We start from the raw sequence: 23,529 nt of genomic DNA on the forward strand, positions 1-23,529 counted from the left end.
GGAATGGTCAGTTTGGGCCCTTCAGCAAGAGTGTGTTTTCAGAGGGAATAACAGTGTAATGGTAATGTCAAGGATTATAGCACTGTTCCAGTAATGTACGCTGTGAAAGCTATTTTCGTTTTCATCATTTTCTATATTGCTCCAAGTCAAATGTGCATCTATATTTTTTAAAGATGTATTTTAAATCCAGAACCTTGTTTAGTGTATGTACTTCCCAAGGCTCCTAGTGGAGAAGGGGTAAAAAATGAGTAATACTAAATAGGTGCCAAAAATAGTAAGGTATTGCTTTTAATCAGTGCAATAAAATGGGGAGAACAGGTTTTACTGTATTTTTTCCCTTGATGTAGTTTGATTTAATTTCCTATAAAGTGACACTTGCAGATCTGTGAATTATGAATTTGACATTGCCATGCTGTAATTTCCTGCAAAATCCCATTCCCCGGGATTTGAATTTAGTTGCATTTCATTTTGGAAAACAACTTCTGTGCAGAAATCCTGCCTGAGAAAATTTGGTTTGCTATGGAACTTTTTAAGCTGTAGTTGATCATACCAGTTAATTTACAGAGCAGAAAAAGCAACCTGTTCTTTCATTTAGGACAGCAGCTAGCTTATTTGTGTAATTAGTGTCCAGCAGAATTTTACTGAAATTTTACTGGTTTTACTCTGCTATGAATGTGACATATTGTGACAACTAAGCTAAGCTTTCAAGTACTTTTATAATTATTTATGTGACTTTTTAAAGCACATCATAGACTCATTTAGATTAGAAAGGACATGTAAGAAAGATCAAGCCCAGCCATAAACCCAGCACTGCCAAGTCCACCAAATCATGGCAAGGAAATAACATCCTGTAAAACATGAGCTCAGTAATATCTTTTCATTGCCCATGCTGTGGAGTGCTTGGCATAAAATCTAATTCAAAATGCAAAAATACCACTTTCAGTGTTTAAAACCTATTTAATCTGTAATAAACTTACTTTTTAAGTAATGGAAAATATATCTCAGGAACAGTTATGAATAGGACATAGTCTATGTTTTTTCAAAAATATTGTGCCCTACGATAAACATAAATTATGAACAGGGAGTGTATTTGCTCACTTGGCTGTGTGGTAACATGGGAAAAAATAAGGGACAAGAATGGATGAGCATGCATATTAGGGTTGTTTATACTATTTAAAATACTAAGAAGTTATTGATTCTTGAAAACATCCATACTTGAGAGCTTTGCATCATAGATGTCTTTAAAAATAATTCATGACTTTTCCTGGGCTATTCAGTAACTGAACATTAAAATATACTTCAAATGAAAAGTAAGCAGAATTATTAAGTGCAGTGTAACATTTTTGTTGTGCATTAATGTTTTGCAGATTTTTCTTGGTGCCTGGTAGTAACTTTTTCTTTAAACTACAGCACATGTAAATTAAAATAGCACTTTCATATTTAATTAGGAGATGCATAAATTGATTATTTTTTTATTTCTCCAGTCTTTGACACCGTTTAGCCTGTTCATATAAAGTAAGTGGTGGTGTTCAAGCACCCTGTGACTGAGCTGTGGGCACTTTGCTCCCTGTCCCTCAGTGGTGTGAGCCTCTCGGAAGGGGGGATGATCTCGCAGGGTCCAGCACTGGTGCAGCCTCCCCCCCAGTGCTGGGTGCAGTTCTGGGCTCCACAGTTGAAGGAGGACATGAAGGTCCTTGAACATGTCCAGAGGAGAGAGCAAGGCTGTTGACAGCCCTGGAAGGCATGTCCTGTGAGCTGTGGCTGAGGGCTCCAGGCCTGTCTGCACTAGAGGAAAGGGGACTGAGGGGTGACCTCTTACAGCTTCCTGAGGAGGGGAATATTGATGGCCTGATCTCTTATCCCTGGGACCCAGTGATACCATGTGTGGGAATGGTGCAGAGCTGCTCAAGGGGAGGTACACACTGGACATCAGGAAGCATTTCTTTACCAAGGGTGTGTTCAAACACCAAAGCTGGATTCTGAGAGACTTGGCTGATGCCCCAAATCTGTTGGTGGTTTTGGACAATTAACAATGTGCCCCTTTGTGCCCTTAACAATTGCACTCTAAACTGGTCAGCCGAGAATTGGTCAAGATGTTCACTGTAGGTTCCTTCCAGCCAAAATGGTCTATTTTCTATTATTTGCATTTTAAAATGACAGTTGAGGTGCTTAATATTATTTTAGCCAGAGTGAAGTCCTCTGACTGTCTTGTCCTTTTTGTGTTTATTCCCACCATCTTTCCTTGCGTCACTTCTGAAGTTTGTCACGTGTAATATCTTGCAGGGGAGGATCAGGTTGCATATTAGGAAAAATTTCCTCACTGGTGGTGGTTAAGAATTAGAGCAGGCTGCCCAGGAAAATGGTGGAATTGCCATCCTGGGAGGTGTTCAAAGAATGAAACGTGCCACTTCTTGACAGAGGCTTAGTGGGCATGGTGGTACTCAGTTGAAGGTTGGACTTGATGGTCCTGGGGGCCTTTTCCAACTGTGATTTTGGGCAGCAGTAGATGGTGTTGTGTTTTCTGAGGCAGAACCCCTTAGTGTTGAGTACTTTTTCTTTTTTCCATATCCATGAGTTTAGGTCATAATTTTGCAGGCAAAGAAATTTTTGCAAATCAGGAATACTTTGTCTCTGATTTGAAGTACCTGTGTCTCAGGGATTCTATGAACAGGATGCAGCCATCACCTTGTCTTCTTATTCAAGCAGTGGTGAAAGGACTTGTAGCCAGAAGAGAATAAAAGTTTCAAAAATTACCCTGAACTTTATTAATATTGAATATTTTTGTAATGGTGAGGTAGCAGATGAAGTTGGGCAATGAGGTTTGGTTTCGTTTTTTATACCCTCGGTATGTTTTGCAAACAGGAATTAATTTGCATTAACATATTGGGAATCTTAGAGTAATTAGCAGCAAGTTTTATGCAAAGGTCTGTATGTGTGTACCTTGTGAGTTTAGTTTTACAGACATTCTGTGGCTGTGTGGTAGCTGAAGCCATCTGGGGTGTGCAGGAGAAACCTGAACACTGTGATCACTTGTAACTGTATTCCAAGCAAGTTCATATTCTCATAAAAATTGGTGGAAAAACCTACTTCTGTGCTTTCTTTATTATTTTAAAACTGGCAATTTATCAAGTGAATTTTCTTGAAATTTCCATGCTTATTAAATTTCAGATTATGTATTTTGAGTAAGCTGGAAACTTAAACTTGTTTCCATAAGTATGGCTGCAGGTAAACAACCAATTTTAGTCCAGAAAATAGCTTTTGCTTCTGTCAACATGTTGTTTATTTTCTCCCTGAGATAAAAAGTTCAGTTTTCTGATATTTGTACCAAGATAAAGTCTGTAAACAAGATTAATATAGTGTGGAAAAGGTTGTCAGCAGCCCTGGCAAAGGAAATAAGTTGCCTGTACACAGAACATACTGTAAACTGAATAAAAGTGTCAGGTCCACCATGAGATAATGTGATCATGAACCTCTAACAAAGCATGACATAGGCACAGTCTGCTTTTCTTATAGCCACAGTGTAGAAAATGGATTACTATATTCCAGGGATACCCACTGGAATAGCATGAAAACCTCATTTTGAGATTAATGCAGGATATAACTCTCAAGAGCTGAGCTGCATGCTTACCTGTAGTTTTAAAGTAAGAGTTTAGTTATTAATCTTAAAATTTGGAAATTACATATTAAAATACTGGTTTATATATCCAGGTCTGTCTTTGTGAATGACCATTTCTCAGTTTTAGTATTAGATGAGCTGTGACATTGAAACAGTGGCATTTCGTCAGTGTTTTATTATCATCCCATGGTTGTGTAAGGTCTTGATCAGTCTAGTAAAACAGTAAATTCCAAAAGGGAATAAAGCAGCAGGTGCTGTTCTCCTATGTAGCTGTCGTGATTTCCTCTACTATGATTTGTATGGTTGCATAGATTTTCAGAGGTAAGGTATTACCAATGCTTTTTTATCCCCCTCAGCCAGAAAAGTGACAGCACTTTATTGTTTCTCAATTCAGCCCAGAGTGACATCATTCTTCAGGTCAAAGAAGCAGATTTTGGTCAAATACTTTAACCATGTGGAACTCTCAAATTATTCAGTGAGCATTCTTTGAAAGTCTTCCAGACTTGGAGCTCTGACTGCCCTGCCTTTTCTCCATTACAACACCAGATTAATAGGGAGGTTTTACTTAAAGAGTTGAGCTCATTGTTCTTGTAATAATGAGTGGGCTGCTTTTATCCATGAATCTCCAGTTTATGTACTTCTGGCAAGCTTGAGCCATATAAATGTATTACCATTGAGTTTTTGTGGTCTCCTGTCAAATCTGCAAGAACATCTGACTTCATTCCCTCCTCTGGTCATCTCCTGACCGTAAAATTATCTCCAAGGAATGGAAAATTTGCTGCTTCATTCTTTCCATCAGGAATAGTTTGCCTGCTACTCTAGTTCCTTGAGCATGTGTATCATGAGTTGTCTCTTATTCTTCTGCTTTTATTTATCTACATATGCACGTGAATTAAGCATTTTGCAAAAATAAAAGCAAAGCTGTTTGAATCGTTTCTTGAGCAATATCAGTATGTCATCACCTGCAAAAGTCTGCACGTGCTCTTGTGCATTCTGAAGATCATTCTTCAGCTGAGTATAGCACATATTTCAGGTTACAGTATGTATAAAACACTAGACAAGGACTACAGTGCATTTGGTAAAAATAATTTACCTTTGCTTTCTATCCCGTGTACACTTGAATTTCAAAAGCTTTGTGTTGGGAGGGTTGTTTTTTTAATAAATGTATTGCTGTATGAGCCATGTTGGCTATGATTTTCAAAACATCTAACTTTCTTTTTTTTGCAGGTAAAATGGACTTTACAGAAAAGTAGCCTAGGTCCTTGAAATCTGTAAATGACTTTATGTCTGATGTCCAATCAAAATTGTTCATAAAGGGTTTTCCTTAATCTCATATAGCGCTTCTTGCACTCAGACTTTACTGAAAAATTGCAGATATTGCTGATTGCATTTACTGTATCTAGTATACTGTCTCTATTTTGTATTTAATGTTTTTGATGTATTTTCTTAGTAAGCAATCATTTTGTGCATATGCTGCCCCATTATTCAAAGACTTCTTTTTTCCTTCATGTTTCCATTAGATAACTTCAGGACCAGGAGGTAGCAGGAAAACAGTTCACTTGTCCCAGGATTCTCTTCACCATGAGTAAGTATCAGTGATGGGAATTACAATTTTTTTTGTTATTATTAGCTTTACAATGGTACCTCTGCCCCAAAGCCACATTTTACAACTGCACAAACATCTCTTGTAACCTCAGCTCAGTTATGTGATGGTCTTTATTTAGTAAGAGTACTTACAATCCTTTTTACTTAATTTTTTGTTTCTTAAGGAAACATGAAAATCAGTGCTTTTTAAGTATGTTTTTATTAACTTCCTAAATATCCTTTCCTAAAACACAAACTTGTTTAAGGCTGGATAGCAAAAATGGGATGTATGAAAATACATAAGCATCACATCTTCTAGTCTTTCATGTGAGGAATAAGTTTATCATACTTTTCACAAAAAGATATTGAATTCATTGTTTAAATACCTGTAAATAGGGAGTGTAATTCACTTTGTTTAGTTACTTTAGTGTGTCATTATTGTAAACAATTCTCTTCAGCTGACAACACTTAACAGCATTATTTATTGGTTACATCTTTTGAATACTTTGAAGATTACATTTCCTTTATTTTTCAAATCAAAACTCTAAAACACAGACATACATGATGAGGAAATAGGATATTTGGAGGTACATTTATGTGTTCTAACTGCTGCTAAATATATCATCCACAGTTTAAAACAAAACTTGCCAAAGCAGAGATACTACAGACATCAGCTCCTCAGTACCAACTTTTACACCACTGATCCACCTCTGTTTCATCTCATAACTTGATAAAGTGTGTGTAAATTCAAGAGGTTTTGATTTCATAAGTTATTTGTACCATAACTTTTTATTACCAAGTAATAATTCAGCTGGGCTTTACTTTTGCTTATTTAAAAAAAAAAAGCAGACAAATAATATTGTAATTAAGGGAATGGGCAAAAAGTTTAAAATGAGTGTGATGTATCACTTTCCCATTTAAAAAAGTCTTATTCTCTTTGAAGTGTTTTTAATATCTAAATATGAGGTGTATTCCAATTACTTTGATGTACTTTTTCACTAGAAATATGTTTTTACTGATCATTTAGTCTGTAATCAACTGGTTTGGCACAATCCACAAGAGTTTATGTGGAGGATGCCCCAGTTTGCTGCTCCTCCTTGAGCATTTGCTGTTCACACTGATCAGAGACAAGAGAAACATCTATGTAGAATTTAAATCTAACACATTATATTCTGATTTTCATCAGCCCCTGGACAATTCTGACCTTATTTGTTGAATCACTTGCAAATGTGATGTTTTTACTTTCCATCCACTACCAGCATCAAAGTTGTGTGTATATAGAATCTCCCAATTTTCACCAGATTTTGAGCTATTGAATGCAATTGATGAATGTTTTGTGTCCAAAATATATAGATGTATACTTTGTCTCAAGGTATACTTTTGACTTCATTGCTGTAATTCCTTTTTTATTTCCAACTCCTTTTCCTTAATCACCATAAAAGTAGAAAAAGCAGTATGGATGTTCTGGTGACAGCTGGTCTTTTATGCAAGAATTAGAGGGTTGACTGTTCATTATCAAACTCTGAAAAGCTGAGTGACAAAAAGCCACAAAATTTTTAGATTTGTGACTTGAAAATAAAAGAGATTTAAACCAGACAATTCCATGGAATTGGAATCTTCTCAGTATACTAATTAAAGTAAAAATTTAAGTGTCATTATATGGCTGCTTAGAGGAGAAAATTGGACTAAATGATACTGAATGGAACTGTTTCAGAAGAAGCATGGCTAGGTTAAGCTGTAATCTTTGGTTACACTTCTAGAGGAACATGCAAGCGTAATAGCAGATTGTGGGGATGTTCTTTCCTGTGCAATATTGTGATGGATGGAATTATTTTATACTTTGTTTAAAAGCTATTGCTTACTTAACCCAAATAGTACATAGATGCTACATGTAACTTGAAATCCCCCTTGTTGTATGGGGTTTTTTTCTGTCTTTTCATTTTGCAAGTGTGCAGGTTTGTATGATGCTTGCTACAGCTCCATTCAAATGGTAATTCAGTTCTTTGAGACCAGTGTGTATGTGAACCAGTATTATGCTTTTACTGCTGTTGAGGGAAGAGGCACATTATGGCAGCCCTGTGTGTCAAAATCTTACTCCAAATTTCCATCTCTGTGAAATAAGGCTGCCAGTAGTCACAGTTTTGCAGTTGTATGGAAATACGAAGCCACTGGGTTTTCAGACTTAGCATTTCGCTTTAGATTCAATCTCAGACCTCAGTTTGTGAAATAATACATTAACAGGTAGCAGGTAGTCCAAACTACTTGAAAGTCTTTTCAGCTATAATCATTAATAAGTACCACTTCAGTACTAAATATGGAATTACTCTAATTTATGGCATGTGCATTGTAGTATATTAAAATACCATCATTTACGTATTATTTTAGCTTGTTTTACAAAATATTATTACCTGCAAAGCCAGCAGCTATTCAGAAGTGAAATCGGTGATGCATTCTTTCACAACTGTTACAAACTTAGGGAGTTCAATAAAAATAGCCCATTAAAATAAACCATTGCCAAAGGCTGTGTTTTCCTGGCAGGCAATAAAATACCCAAAAGCACGCACAGACTGGTCATATGACAGCATGTGCTTTGTTAGTTATATTGTTAAAACTGTCTTTTCTTTTTCTCCCACAGTCACTGGTTTAGCCCTGGGGCTAGGAAGGAACATAGCCAGGTAAGAACTGCTTTGATCAAGAACAGTTTACTTGAGATCTATAAAGAACTTTAACTACCTCTACTGCATAGGTAGTGGGCTAATATTTTAAGAAATTTCAACAAAGGAGGTATAATTTCGTATCTTCTTGGGAGCAAACATACAGCAGTGCATTTCCAAAATTCTCTTAATTAAAACTCTTTAATTTGTCACTTAATTTCACTTAAATATTCTTGAGGTTTTAACATTCAAGTGAAAATTCTGATTTTTTTTTTTTATAATTTTGTCAATGGTGGTATCTCCAAATGTTACCTTTTCAAAATGCTGGAAAGCAAAACATTTTGCTGCGAAAATCAACAAACACAGAACGAGTTACACAAGTGGAGAGGCTTCAACAGGAAGATCTTCAGTTCCATTTTTCTGCATTTCATTGGTTACAATGACTACAGCAGAAAAACAGGAGCTGTTAAATCTCCATCGTGGTGCAGATATTGGTGAAAATACCTTATTAGTTTGTCTGCTGAGCCCCCACAGTGCAGTCCCTGGGAGATCCAAGCCTAGAGATGTAGTTGCAGGAATGTGAAGCTGTATTTATTATTTGAGTGGTAGCATAGCACTTAGTTCTTTAGCTTGTCTTCAGAGATGGAGGAATACCTTTATGAATGGTAGAATGGTCTAAACAGAACTTACTGTCCAAAACTATAAAATGTGAAAATAAATCTGGTTTCATTTCACAAATGTGTAGTTAACTTCACCTATTCAGTTAAAGTAGCTGAATATATCATCAATGCATTGAAATTTAACACAAACGTTCCATTTCTTTAAGTTGGAAAAAATCTATATAACAGTTGATTTCCTTAGATCTGTCCCAGTTTGCTGGTACTTTTGCAGATGTAAATAAATTTGAAACTTCAAAAGGAAATAAAATCTGAAGAGTCCTTGGAAGGTTAATTTTAGGATTATCCATCATGAATACTTGTAGCTCCAGTAAGTCATCGTTTAAAACTTTCCTGTTCCCTCCCCTTTCTTTTGAACTCCAGAGCAAGCAATGCTGCTTCTCCAAAACTGCCAGAGTAGATAAAACATAGTAGTTTTAGCTGTAAATTGTGAGATTCCAGCATGTTACAATAAGTTGACTGACACTTAAACTCTAAGTAGACAGCTTTATATAATTCATATTTAACAGTCATTATTTTGAAATAATTTTCCTAGTTGAAGAAACACCTAAAAATAATTAGATTACTATGAGTTTGAGTAATTTTTTAAATCTTGATCGTGTCATGTAATGGGGTTAATTGAAGTTGTACTGTTTACTTCCTTAAAAGGTTCTAAGCTGAAAAATAAGGAAATTCCCAAATGAGAAGTAACTTAATGTATATCGTACATGCCAGCACTGATTTTCAGCCTGGAAGATGAGAAATGTCTGCCTAGCTGGTATAGAATGAATTAATCAATTTTTTTCAGATAATAGTAAATTTTAGGTAATTTTGTATTTTACATGGATTTTTTCATCTTTCCTAAGAGCTGTGTTGTCAGAGGTTGTTGGAAGTTAACTGAATTTGTAACTTACAGATTAATAAGGACTTGTGAACTAGAGCTGATGTTATGAGTTATAGATGTTATTGGTGCATAAGGGGGTTGAGCTTTTTGGTAAGACAGAAGAAAAGAAATGGTGTAATGGTGGTGTAATGTAATTTTGACAACCAATGAAATTCTCACTAAATTTATTTAAGTTATAAACTATTTTACTGCATCTGAGAACAAGATAGTTGAAATGACAGGAAGCATTCCTTGTACAGGAAGGAAGCTGTAGAAAGTGGGGGAAAACTGTTCAGTTTTTCAGACTGGTAGCAGTTTTTGGAGTCTGTGCTCACTTAAACCATGAAGGTGAGGTTGGCCGAGTCTTGAAGTTGATCATTTCCTAACTTCCATGGGATTTTGAAGTGTCTTCCTGTGAATATTAGGTCAATTTATCTCTACTTTATTTCTCAACAGTCTTTCATTCTGTTTTTTCTTCAATATATGAGCCATTTCAAACATTTGTGGAGGTTTTATACTGTCCAGTTTTAATTTTTTTAGTATAGTATTCTGATGGTTGTTTTTTACTTAGTGCACCTGACTCATCTGACAAACATCATAATGCTGGAAATAGACTTTAGAATGTTGGAGATAGTCTGAATGAAAAGTCTTACTTGTCTAAAAATAAAGGACAGCTTGTTTCAGAAACTGAGTCATCATTTCAGTTAAACAAATCCTTCACTACTCCTACTTCCTCACTATTACAGGAAACTTTAATACTGTGTTTTTGTTTATTCTGCAGCTTGCAAATTACTAAAGCTCCTGGGGCTCAGAAGAATTTATAACTGTTTCATAACTGCTTAGACACAACTGCTAACTTGATTAGTTTTTTGTAAATTAAGTGTCCTCCAACACTTCTAATTATACAACTTCAAAAATTTGAATTGAAATTGTGAAAATCATAAAATTTTACACATAAGTTTATTGTGAAACTGTGAATTGCATAACTTTCTATTATGCTTTGAAAATGCTTTGATTCTTACAATTTCAATTATTTAGGCATTTTAAATTAGTGGATATATATATTTTTGCATATATATATTTACATATTAACTATTATTGTAAAATTCTATTAATATTCATCTCAAAAGTCATGGGTGAAAGCCATTGACAGATTACTCAAGAGAGGAAATAACTGCATTGTCCATATAGCAATTCTAAAGAGCAAATAAAGGCATTGTTCGTGAGAGTCTTCTGAATTTTTATTTTTTAACAGCTTCAACTCCTGCGAGACAACCGCTCAGACAGGGGACACAAGAAGAACAGCTCTGTAAAAACAGCCAGCAGGTAACCTAATGTGGTATTTGCATTTAGTACAGTTTAGGAATTTATTGATTCCTTAAATCTTCATGTAAAATTTACACTATTCTTTGGGGGTATTTTCAAAGGTCTGGGATTTTTTGTGACTTACTTTCATGAATTTTTTGCATGGCATAATTTTTGCCTTATATATGAGTATTAGACCTTTTTTGTTGACTATGCAACTGCACTTTTATCCAACTTAATCTCTTTAGAACATCAGAACTAAATGGATGCCAAAGTAAGGTTTGTGCTTCTGGCATGTAAGTTAAGCACTGGAAATATATAAAATTCTATTATGCATATCTGAAATCAAGAGGATAATTTAAATGCTATAATACTTATTTTGTTCTTGTATTTTGACAATAAACATTTCATTGTGAAGACTTAATAAAAACAAATCTAATTCTATTCTCCATCTTCTTTCCTTCCTCTCAAAAGACAAAAATTTCAAGACTGAACTTGCTAGTCTAGGAGTCTGTTTCTAGAAGGGTTTTTTTATGTACAAGTCACCTGCTGAATCTATTCTACCAAATAATTATTTTAATTCTAGTTTTTCTCAAATGAGAATCTACAGAAATGCTTGTCTTGCTATGCACAACACCTTACAGAATTTTTATGTTGTCTTGTAAAGATGACAATGTGCTATCAAATCACTTTCATCAAAAAGTTTTAATAAATTTATATCCGTATGTAATTCTGTGGTACCACTTGAGAAAATTTCCTGTCAGGCAGTTGAATTTCAGTATATATGTGGTGACCCAGACCACAGTTTTTAATATTTTTAGGTACTTACCTTGATGATTACCTGGAAAAGTATGCCAATATTTTTTTAATACATATATTAAATAAGAACCTGTTTCATTGTATGCTAGTTCTGGTTACATGCTCTCAAACATAGGTTACAGAAGTGTCAGTCATTTATCTATAGAAATTTTGATTATCTTTGTGTACCAAACCTCTTATATTAAAATTCTGAAAAATTCTGCACAGATTTTCTGGCAAGTTTACTTGTTAAATGATATTTTCACTGTGAATTTTTGAATTACTTAACTTTAGATATAATTTTCACCATAAATGCAGTCTTACTATCAGACTGCTTGCACAAAACTGAGAGTTTAAAGTGGATTTAAACTGAGCAGTGAGAAACAGATTATATTCTGAGTCTTTTAGGTTCTTTTTTATGCTGTAGCAAAACAAAACAGAGTTTGAGGAATTCAGAATCATAACTTATGTGTTTGTTATCCTGACCAGTGAAGCTCTTGGGAACTGATGTTTACCTGCACAAGCAGTTAGAATAGAGACTTGTAAAATGGCCTTGAAAACCTGAAGTGATCTTTAACCACTCTTCACATCCAGTTGACAGTACCTTAATTGACTCTTATCCCAATAAATATGTGGCAGGTTCGTGTACAGGTAATAGGTGGTAAATTCAAAACTGAAGATTGGCATTTTCTAAAAAATATCTGTATTGTTCAAGTAGAGCTTACATAAGAAACTAATATTACAATGTACATAAAGATTCATCCAAATGAGCCAAGTCATTTCAAAATAATTACTTGTGCTCTTTCAGAAAACCACAATTCTCTCTGTCTGCCATGGAAACTTGAAGTGACTTTAAAAAATATTTCAAACTACAAACTCTTGTTTTTAATAGGCCATCTGCTGTCTTAGAACCTCAAAGCATGCAGTCTTGTTTACAAGATAGATAATAAAAATATATGGACACCTCAAACTAATTCAGATGAGTAATCCCCTTAAAAAGATGCACATGAAAAGCAGTGGCTGTGACCTTATATTGCCTTACTCTTTGTTGCTAAATGCAGTGAGACACAGCGGCAATGGAAAAGTTTTGGACATTCTATAAAATTAGTGTACTTATCCAGAATACAGTCTAATCTGGTTTTTTAGCAAGACTGAATTTCTCTGGATCTTTTTTGTATGGTTTTCACGTATTTGTATTTCTTCTTTGTTTGCCATTTTGGAAGAGCTTGTTTCTGGTTTTCATATGTGTATTGAGATATGTACATATACACAATTTTCTATGCTTGCCTTGACTTTTCTTACCCCTTCTGGATGGCTAAACACAGTTCTTGTTTAAGCATGTAGACATTACATTAGAACAGTGACTTGTGGAATCATTTACTCTGTAAATACATCAGAAAGGTGTGGAGCTCTAAGCGTGGCAGTGGTCTGCAGCTGTCTAGTTCTGGTGGAATCCTACTGTCTGGGATGAGCTTTACTGCACTTGCTTTAATGTCTTAGGTTTCTTCTGTCAACATTAATGATAATTGTCTAATCGTGTACAAACTGTTGCTAGTGGTAAGATAATCAGTCTGTAGAGAACTGTTGGTATGGCTACTGATGGACAGATGTTAAGGAGGGGGACAGTCCTGCACCACAAAACTTAGAACCAGAATAGATTATATTACTCATGATGATACAATTCAATATATATGTCTATTCTGTTCTAAATACTATCTATACTATGTACAGATAGTATTTAATCTGTGAATATGTACTTTTCCCATTCATTTTTTAAGTTATTAACAGTACCAAAAAATACTCTTTTAAAAGCTGCATTTCCTTCTCCTGTAGAGCCTTGAAAAAGTTCTCTGTTTACATTATCTCTTTATATTAGGATGGGAAGAGTCTCCTCCCCAAGGCAGCTACACTGCTTAAAGGTGATAGATAATTCTTCTGGCTGCTTTTTTTTGCTCCCTATTCTTTTGCCAGTAAAGAAGGGGGTTTTTTTCTGATTTTTTTAATATAATTTGGGCTAAACCAGCCTGGCTAGCTCAAGTCACCTATTTAAATTAAATTGGCTGGTTTTGTACAAACCATATTAAGGCCTGCTCACATGATTTTTTCCTCCAGCAGAGCTGTGGAGATGATAATCTCCAGCAGATGTGTGATAACAAATAGCTTGGGATAGTAATGTCTTCATCTGGCGCAGTTGTTAGCAGACCAAATGTCTGTCTGTAGCCCGAGGCAGTGGGCAAACAATTGCACATGATTGAGTTACAGGGAGTTAACAAGTTGCTGCTTGGCAGCTGAACTGCCAAAGCTGGTCATGGGCTCTTTGCCTGCTTCCCTCATAAGGTAAAATATGTTTTCTTAAGTCACTTCCTTAAAATTTTACAAAAAAAAAAATTTACCTGAAAACTTACCTAAAGGAGATTTTTCCGTGGCTAAGAGATTCCTTTGATTGGCAGTGGGGACAGTGCTGAAGGATATTTTGCTGAACTGCTGTAACATGATTTTGAACATGTATTTTCATTGTTTACTGTGGGGGTGGACCTCCATCACACAACTGTCTCTGTCTTTAAATACATAATGTACTTTTCTTCACAATACCATTATGAAGAGGGGAAGTACCTTTGGCCTCATTTGACAGAATAACCGGAATACTTAACCACCTTTTGCCTTTGGTCATACAGTTGCTGTGATAACTAGGTAATTTATCCTGAAATCTGGAAGCAAGAGAATTGCAGGTTGGGAAAACCACGGACTGTGAATAAATTACTCTCATGTAATTATTTCCTTTACATAGAGGTCTTGTGTTATATTTCTTTTGTAGTGTGCTCCTGTTAACTACCATGAGTTATTTCATCTACATATTTATTTTTTCTTACTGTATTGTAACTATAATTTGATACATGCCTGAATCGAGAAACTGAAAGGAAAATAGCACCCAAATTCTTACCACTTAGTAATTTTTTAGGGTTGAATCTTAATAATTCTGTATTGGCTTTCCACGTGCCAATGTTCCCCCAAAGACCTCTGAAAAAGGAAAAAAAAAATCTACTTTTAGTTCCTATGCAGTTCAATCCTGGCTTGAAAGAAGGCTAAGTCATACTCATGAAAGGTTTCAAGGTGGAGTAGAATTTTACATGCCAGGTTTCACCTACCTAACTGAGGCTGTTTTAAGAATTTAATCAATGTGTGCCAATCCTCCAGTGATCACATGAGCTGGCCAGAAGTCTTTGAAGTCTTCTCCTGCCGTGGTGAACAGCACAGTCTGAAATTCTTCATGGTTTTTTTCTACCCTCACTTTCCCTCCTTTCCCTAGTTGCTCTCAGTCCAGTTTAAATTTGTGCCTTGTGCTGATACAGGAGGATGACTCTCACGTTTTCACTTCTTATAACTGTGTTCTCTGTGAATTAGTATTTAAAGAAAGCTTGTAAGAGAAAGAATTACACCAAACCTGAGAAGAGCTTTTCAAAAGTGTGTCATTATTTTGGTTAAAGTTGCAACTTTCTGTCTTTCCTGGTTTTAAACATAAACCCTGTTTGTGTGTTTGTACAGCACTTGTTCGTCTCCATCTGATGATACGGAACATGGTAGTTCTTTACACAGATGTGACAAATAACATTACAGCTGCTCTTTATTTGATCTTCTAAAGAGACAAAGATGTGCAAGGATTCTGCCTGCTCCCACTTTCCCATCGTGTCATCTGTTGTTTGGGAAAGAGTCCTAATTTGCAACAGATACAAAACTATTTGTCGAGGTGCAGGTTTGCCAAAAATAAATGAAACCATTAATTACTACGTTTTTTGAGCAGCTGTTAATGGATCGGGATAAGAAAACTGTACATTAGACTACTGGTTAATTACAAGAACTGTAATTGTTTAATGTGGCTTTTGCGGAATGAAATTACAATACCAGAGGAGGTGAATTCAGCCAGTTTTTGGAAATTATACACCAAGATGTGCACATACTTACACTGCAGAAAAACAAAGGAATGCATAGCTGTTTTATTAGGTGATTTGCTTCTGCCATTACATGAATATTATGCCATCATATTCTCAACAAAAATACTTTATTTTAAAGTCATATTTAAACATGCCTTTTAATTCAAGTGTAAAATTATTAAAGGTAGTAAGTTAATGTCTTATAACCCCAGAACTAATAATGCAGGAGATTCAGATGCAACATTAAAATCCAAATGTGTTTACATCATTAGAAATTAACAACTAAGCAGTTTTATCTCCTCTTTGGAGTGCCATGAAGCAGTAACTGTGCTGTTATGATTGCTGCTTAATAATATTTGCAGTTCCAGATTAAATTATGTGAATGTTTGAGGACACATTGCTTCCCTCCCTTGCTGTCACCCTCAGGGACAACATTATTCCATCAGTTTGGTATTCTTCTTCCCTGGAAAGGGTAAAAGATGGTGCTGTTTTGGGAGAGGGCAATTCCTGATTGAGTTTTCTCTACCGTGGCCTTATTTTTAAGGTGCTGAAAAGATTTTCACATGGGAGAGGAGGACAGGGCCATGACAGTTTAATTGTTGTTTCAAAATGTAGCCAGTGTGTGATGCTTTAATTTTATGGAAATCTTAGAGCCTCAGTAGTGGTTCATGGATAGATTTAAAGTATCTATTGAATAAATGCTGATTAGTCATCTAATGTCCTGAAAGTATCACCTTTTAATTTGCATAATGAGAACTTCTGTAAAAATAGCAAAAATTTTGAACTGTACTCTGTTTTGCAAATACGTTTCTTCGTGTGATCTGAGCAGATTTTTTTCCATCTTTAACATAAAACTACTAGCTGAATTTTGTTGTTCTGGCACTAAAATCTTATATACTTTATAATAAGGTAAATGGTACTGAAAATTTGTCATTTAAAATGGAGTTCCAGGTATATGATTATGTTAACTAACAGGAAGTTATGTTTTCCTGATTTTAAAAGCGTGTAAATTAAAAAGCAAAATCAGATAACCTCTAGAAATTATGTAACTCTGGATCCTTCTGATGTACTATCTGGATTGAATTTTCAACCTGAATGAACTGATAGCAAATCTCTCACTTTGAAGTGACCAAATTTTAGCACATGGTGTGCTTGTTTCTCATGTTCCGCTGCGTTAGATGCCATGTCTTGCTCTCTTGTTGCACAGCTTTGTGTTCCAGAGCTTAAACTTTGTCTCATCTTGCCTGTTAAAATATTAATGGCATAAGGATAAAGTTAATTTATACTTCAGATGTCTGAAGACCCTTCCTGCTGTGTAAGGTCTGAGGAGGAGCTGTGCACAGGGGCTTGCACTGTCATCCCACAAACTGTTTAAGCTGTGGTTGAGCAGCTCTGCAGTGGAGGTTGTTTTGCACTCTGGTTTTCCACCTCTCATTTGTCCCATCATCTCCCCCACCACAAGAAATTTGGTTTTGTCTCTCTGCATTTCTCCACAAAGGCACATGGAAGCTGGCTATTGTAAGGATGAAGATGAATAGCCGTGCATGAAGGAAGGGTGGGTTTCCCTCTTTCTGATTTTATTGCACACTAAATTCTGCAATTTTTGCATCAGGTTCCTACTAATCTCGAAAGGATCCTTGAATATCATATGTGTAAATCATTATCCCCTGGTGCATGTTAGCTAAAATTCTGAGGCATAAGCACACTGACTTCTATTTAGACTGTGATTTTGTGTGGTGAGAGAAAGAGTATAGAAAAAAATTTAGATAGTTTGCTTCAAATTACATAAAAATTCATTTTCGTCTTCCATTTTTGTGCTACTGTATTATGTACTTGAATTTTTAATGTTGCTTCTTATTCTTTACCTATTTTAAAAGATGTTGAACACAACACTAATGCTTGCAGTAATTTAACTTAACTCTATATGGCTGTAATCCAGAACTTTAAAATGTGTATTTTTAAATCTTTACGGAAAAATACATTTGTTCCATATTTAGGTTATTTTCATTCTTGGTAAACAAATATGTATTCAGAAATATCTGGAAGAAATAGTATAGCTGAGTACATTAGCAAGTCCTTCCATTAAAGAATCTGTTCAGATCCATGTTTATGCTCAAGTCATAAAGATATTTTCTACATCTCTGCAGAGCTGGACTGAGGCCCAAATCTCTCAAATAGCAAAAGTGTTGTTGCAAGATGCAGAAGAAACCAAAGAATATTTGCTTTAGAATTTGTGAAAAAATGTCCTATAACAGGTTGATGTTCTATTACTGCAACCTATTTTCAAACTACATTTCACCTTTGCATGAATGTGAGCTTTATTGTTATAATGTATTTCTTCACACAAAACAATAATGGAACTTGTCATCAAAAATATTTAGAAATATTCTAAATTAATATGAAATTTATATTCTGAGCTACTGTAAATATTAATTTCCTGTATTGAAAATGTGAAATCATGTCATTTGTTGAAGAAAACGGAAAGTTTTTCCTATCTAATTCTTGACAGAAGTGTATTTTTTGGGTTTATTCCTTCAGTGTTCCTTGGTGACTTGTTTGTACACCAAGATATTGGTTTGGATTTGCCTTTGTGTAATTCATATACTTTTGATCAATTCCAACTCATGCCCAATTATATTACACTAAATTAACATAATTCAACAGATGTTGATATTTAAATGTTTTCTGGCATTCACATCTTGGACAGCTGTCTTTGAGCTTGGGGAAAAGGCAAACATTTAGAGTTAAATGCTGAACATATGCTTAAATTACTAATTAGAACCAAGAAAAACAATGCATTATCCTTTCTGAGGGCAGTAGGCCTCTACTACTGAACTATTTTTTTAGGGTCTCTTTTCACAAATAGAGTGCTTAAGTGACTTGAGTATGGGTGTCAAATCATACGGAGTGATGCAGGTTTTTATTTTCCATCATGTGCACTAAAATTATGCCAGTGTGGAGTTGAATGTGTCGATTTGTAGTGTTCAGATAAATTTTGGACAGCTACTGTGTCTGAATGACAAAAGTCCTGCTAAAGACAGCAGCAAGGAGTGTGTTAGGATATAGTATTTATTAAGCAAGGAGATAGTCTCATGGGCCAGGGAAAGATTGTATTCTAGCCCTAATGGGATTGCACCAGGACCTTCAATAATACAGGTATGTCACCCTTATGTTTGAAGTTATGTTGTGAACAGATTGAGGTTGTATGAAAGGAGTTTGATAGAGTTGTATGGGCTTATCACATCTTTTTAAGATGTAATAAAAGGGAAATAAAGTGCACAGCTCTTCTGGTTAATGTAATGGTTTTCACTCTTGCAGAAGTAGGTGAAGCAGTCTGTTGTATAGATGATGTCTTCCTTTAGACAAGTTTGAGGAAAAGCTTTACTGTTTGTAAAGGATGAGGAGGAATAAGCATGGAACTGATTTCACCTGAATGTTGTCTGAGAAAATTGAAAAGAAAGCAAAAGAGTAAAAGAAGGCAGGTGAACAAGGAACCATCCCTCTCTAACTGTCCATGGGACACATGCATTACTGCCCATGCCACGCTTCTCTGGATGTTCAAGTAGACACTAGGGGCTGCATTCATGCTTTGACAAGCTGTGTACCACAAAGGAAAAAATTTGCTTATTTGCTTATTATTATAAATTTGCTTAGCCATTGGTTTTCATGTATTTTCCTTAGAAACAAATATGCCTTGCATATTTCAGTGTACTATTATGAAATCATCATGCATCTTTTCTGTGGCTATATTGATACTCATGCCAGAGGCAAAGATTAAGTATTCATTATACCTAGATAATACATAATATTATTTACAGCCCCAGTTGCTTAGTACGTGTATTTGGAGTGATGCATTTTAATTTAATCCATTATTCTGGAGACTCAATCAAAGGGGAATGTAGAATTTCATGTTCATCTTAATTTAATTAGGTATTAGTGTTATGAGATGTTTAAAAAGACATATATAATAGGGTTTTAATGGTGTTTACCTCTAAACTTACCATAAACTGTTCCGTTGACTCCAGTGCTCCTGAAGGCATCTGTCTGCCACTTGTGGTAATTTAAGAATGATCAGTAAGAGTTAAAGTTCCTCCAGACTCCCTTATTTAAGCAGCACTAATGGATGTGTTCCACTGGCCACCAGATACAGCAGTGTCTGCATTTTAAGCCATGTAAAAACAAGATAGGCTTCTGTGTAAGGAGAATCATTTATGTGATGTTTTTGTGTAAAAGATACTTATATAAGAGGAGGTTTGTTCAGGATATTTTTGGATTTTCATAAAGTTGAGCTGTTCCACAGATTCAATTTTTTAATCATTTTGTTAGCTTGTTTCTCTGGGTTCCACAGAAACAGAATTGAATTCTGCTTTCTTCATCCTTAACTGCTGCTGTGAACATTGCTTCACACTCTCCCTGCTCCTTTCAGCTTGTAAGAAATTGTCAGGTAATTTCAAGCTTAAAGTGAGTTAAGTTGTCCCTACCACATCCTCTCTGCAATCATATCCATATGAATATCTATTTTTTATCTATATTTTAGGACTGAAAACTGAGAGTTTCAGTTAGATTTCCCCTTCAAAATAATTCTCTCAAATCCCTTCTAAAATACAAACCAGTTAACTTTTTCCTTTTCGTGATGTCTTGCGAAAAAGTTTGCTTAAAAACTTTGATCAGGCCTCTCCATTAGCTGAAGCATCCAGTGGTGATAAACTTGCAGAGTTCTACAGCCATCTGCAGGAATGCACTGATACTGTGGCAGAACGGGGTGTCACTGTTTACTGTGAGTTTCTTCCTCAGGTGGGAGATGTTAATAGCATTATTATGGATAGGCATGTATTGATCTTTACCAATTCGTCTAATTATAGAATAGAAATCAGTCTTCTTGAAAACATTATTCATTATTACACCATAATAATGTGCTGTATCCAATTTTCCAAGTTAGTGTACAGAAATGTGATAAATGCTGTTAGATAAAAAACACTCTTCCACACCTGCCTTCATTAGTAAATTTTGTTTTGTTTTTTTTACACCTGAGATGACAGTGAGTACAGAAGCAGGTAATAAATCAGAGAACTAGAACACGTGTTCAGGAGTATCTGCTGTCCTATAGCCATCCTATTGTGCTGTTCTTAGTGACTGGTCAACTTTTAACTCTAATAGTGGCAAGGGTGAGAACTACTGGTGAAAGAGTGAAGAACCCATTGGGTCCTCAGTTGCTCAGTAGGTTTACTGCATTTAAAGCACCTTGGCTTGGCTCCCCCACAGAACAACATGTTTCTTTGGAGAATGTGACCACATGGTCCATGGACTGCAGAGGTCAGGGTAGACATAAATTTGACATAACCTGTTACAAATGTCTTCGAGAGGTGAATGTGTGTAACTGCTGAAAAGGCATTTGCCAAAAATATTTGCCTGCGGAGCTATGAAAATTATGGAAAAAGGGATTGTGTTGTGTAGGCACAGATATGCTTGGGGAGCTTAAAGAGACAATTCTAGACATGTTACCATGGTAAGGGAAATTATCTTAACTACCTTGAGAAAAAGAAATGATAAAGAGACTGCCACTATTTAAAGAGGAAATAGCAAAATTTCTGTCAGAGGGAATGTTTCACAAAAATGCATAAATGCTTGTGAATTTCTTTGCATGTTATCACATCTATAAAAGTGTTTGCTCTATCAAATCTGTGGGATTTTTTTATGGGATTTAATAACTAAACTTTGTGGGGTTTATTTAGTATTTTAATAGCTTTTTTCAGTTATTTTTGTTATTGCTGCCTTCCCAGTCCGTCTTCATTTTTGAGACTTATTTACCATGTAGAAAGCATAATCTTGCACTGTGTGCAAGATGAAAAATGAATAAAAATTGACAGCAGCTTTTCCAGTGTTTTGCTTAATACGTTGAGGCATGACACAACAACAACAACAAAAATTCTTGGCATGCTAGTGTAAGTTCGCACCAGCCTGGCTTTTGCAGCCCTCTTATTTCCCTCTGCCACAAGTTTGCCGCTGCTGTGACACTTGCAGGCCTGCTCGGCCGTGGTGCAGCTGATGCCCTGTCCATGCTCATATTTTTCCTATTGACAGTGAGTGTTCTTGCCAAACGCCAGGGACCATAGTCACATCTGTTTGTCTCCCAAGCTTGTCTGAGGCTGCTTGGGAACACTTTTTATCCAGAGGGCAGCTTTAACTAGGCCTAATACTCTGAAAAGCCTCTATTTGTAAATGCATACAATGAGGCGACAAGTTCCTGTTGTCTTTCCTTAAAAATTATTCCATTTGACACTGCTTGCTCCAGTCCCTGTCACCAGCACGTCAAAAGCCAGGTTTTCAGGCAAGGTGGTCTTAACAAGTTTTATTTTTTTCCTAATAAAATGCCTAGCTTCCCTCCAGAGCACTATTTATAAATGATAGCTGGAAGCAAGCTAGGGGTAAGTAGAAAGAAGGCAGGCAAATAGCTTTCTTCCTTTCTGTAATCCACTCTCTTCTGATTTAATGCTAAGAAACATAATGCTGAACCTAGCCTGATTGAGGGTCAGAGTTCTCCCTACTTTATAATACCCCTATTACAGGCATTTCAAAATGTGCTGTGCAGGTTCACAACTCTGCTTCTTTTTGTCTAACCTGCCAGTTCCAGAGCAGTAATAGTTCTTATCTGCTCCTCTCTAAATAAATAAATTAATAAATAAATATGAGCTTTTTGTTTTGCTGTGACTTACACTGGCAGAGCATATCAGATGTTAAGCCCTGGTGAAGGCAAATGCAGCTTTACAATCACAAGCTGGCCGAACATTTGATGGTAGCCAAAACCAGACCGGGCTTGACAAAGCTTAATTGGTGCTCCAGCATATTGTTATTTATTTGTGGTGTAGGGAATTTTTGACAACAACAAAGAAATACCCACGCTCACCTTGGCTGGTGATGGGGTTGTTGTGATCGGCAAAGGCATATGATTCATTTATGCTGAAGGAACAAGGCTGCCTTTCAGACGTTCATTGATTTTAAATTAAAAAGTAACCGCTGTGTTCTACATGAAGGGTGACAACAATAACAAAGTAGTCCTTACTTAGTGTTATTTGTTGCAACTCCATTCCCTGTGCCTAGAGGAGAAGTGGGGAGACCCCAGTACCATAATCTTACAGATCAATAATCTAGATATCTCAATGTAGTGTAACAGATAATCAATTCTGGTAAAATAACTCAAATGCTGCTCACTGTTACTGCTGTGGCTCAGGTCTTCAGGTTCAATTGCCTGACTTTATTAATTTTTATCTTTCATCCTATTTGTATTCCTGCAGACTTTCTCCCTTTTTCATTCAGAAAACAAGAGTTTCACACTGTAGAATATATAATTTACGAGTATCACACAACTTATTCTGCATGTTTGATACCATTGTTAAATACTGATCCACTGCTGATCAAACATCTCAAATATATTTTCTGTAGTTAATGTTGCCCCATATTGTATTTAAATATTCATTTTCTTTATCATACAATCAGTTATGAAAGGGTTACACTTTTTGATTTCTTGCTAAATTCAGAACTGAAAATTATCATCCTGTTAGTTTACTAGTCCAACTGTGTTGAGTTCCTGATATTAAATTGGATAAAATTTTATGTTGGAATTGGAAGGAAAATGTGGCTTAAAACAAAGAGAGAAAAGTGTTGAAATAAGGGTTTACTAGGTGAAGCTAGAGTGCACTTCTCTGTGAAACATAAGTTTCTTGGAATATTTTATTATTTAAATACAAGCACTGTTCTACTTGTTAATCTACTGTATCTTCTTAGAAGAAATATGCAGAGCATTGTACATTGTCATCTTACTCATCAAGGCATTGTTGTCATTCTTTTACATTATTGAGCAGATCTGAGGTCTCTCCACAGTATATGACCATTTGTTATTCATTTAGAAGTAGCCCAGCTTTAAAATGTTTATAAATGCCATAAAGGGTAAGTCATATATCCACACTGAAACCAGATCCCATGAGTGACAGTGTTACTATACTGCTGTTGATTGTCAGATGCAATTTTCAGCTTGTAACTTTATCAAAATTCACTACACTTATGTAGTAAGAAATGCATTTCTCAGTAACATTTATAGATACATATT

At 35.5% G+C, this 23,529-nt stretch overlaps 1 protein-coding gene across 1 annotated transcript in view; it reads left to right on the plus strand.

The window, feature by feature from the left end:
- GPATCH2 (G-patch domain containing 2) overlaps positions 1 to 23,529 on the plus strand; it is a 119,131-nt gene that overhangs the window by 79,083 nt on the left and 16,519 nt on the right. Inside the window, exons 6-8 of the mRNA XM_058801567.1 lie at positions 5,137 to 5,201; positions 7,836 to 7,875; positions 10,649 to 10,719. Of these exons, the coding sequence (XP_058657550.1) occupies positions 5,137 to 5,201; positions 7,836 to 7,875; positions 10,649 to 10,719 (176 nt within the window). The remainder of the gene's footprint in view (positions 1 to 5,136; positions 5,202 to 7,835; positions 7,876 to 10,648; positions 10,720 to 23,529) is intronic.

Source organism: Ammospiza caudacuta, chromosome 3 (assembly GCF_027887145.1).
Source record: "Ammospiza caudacuta isolate bAmmCau1 chromosome 3, bAmmCau1.pri, whole genome shotgun sequence".
Lineage (NCBI taxonomy): Eukaryota > Metazoa > Chordata > Aves > Passeriformes > Passerellidae > Ammospiza > Ammospiza caudacuta.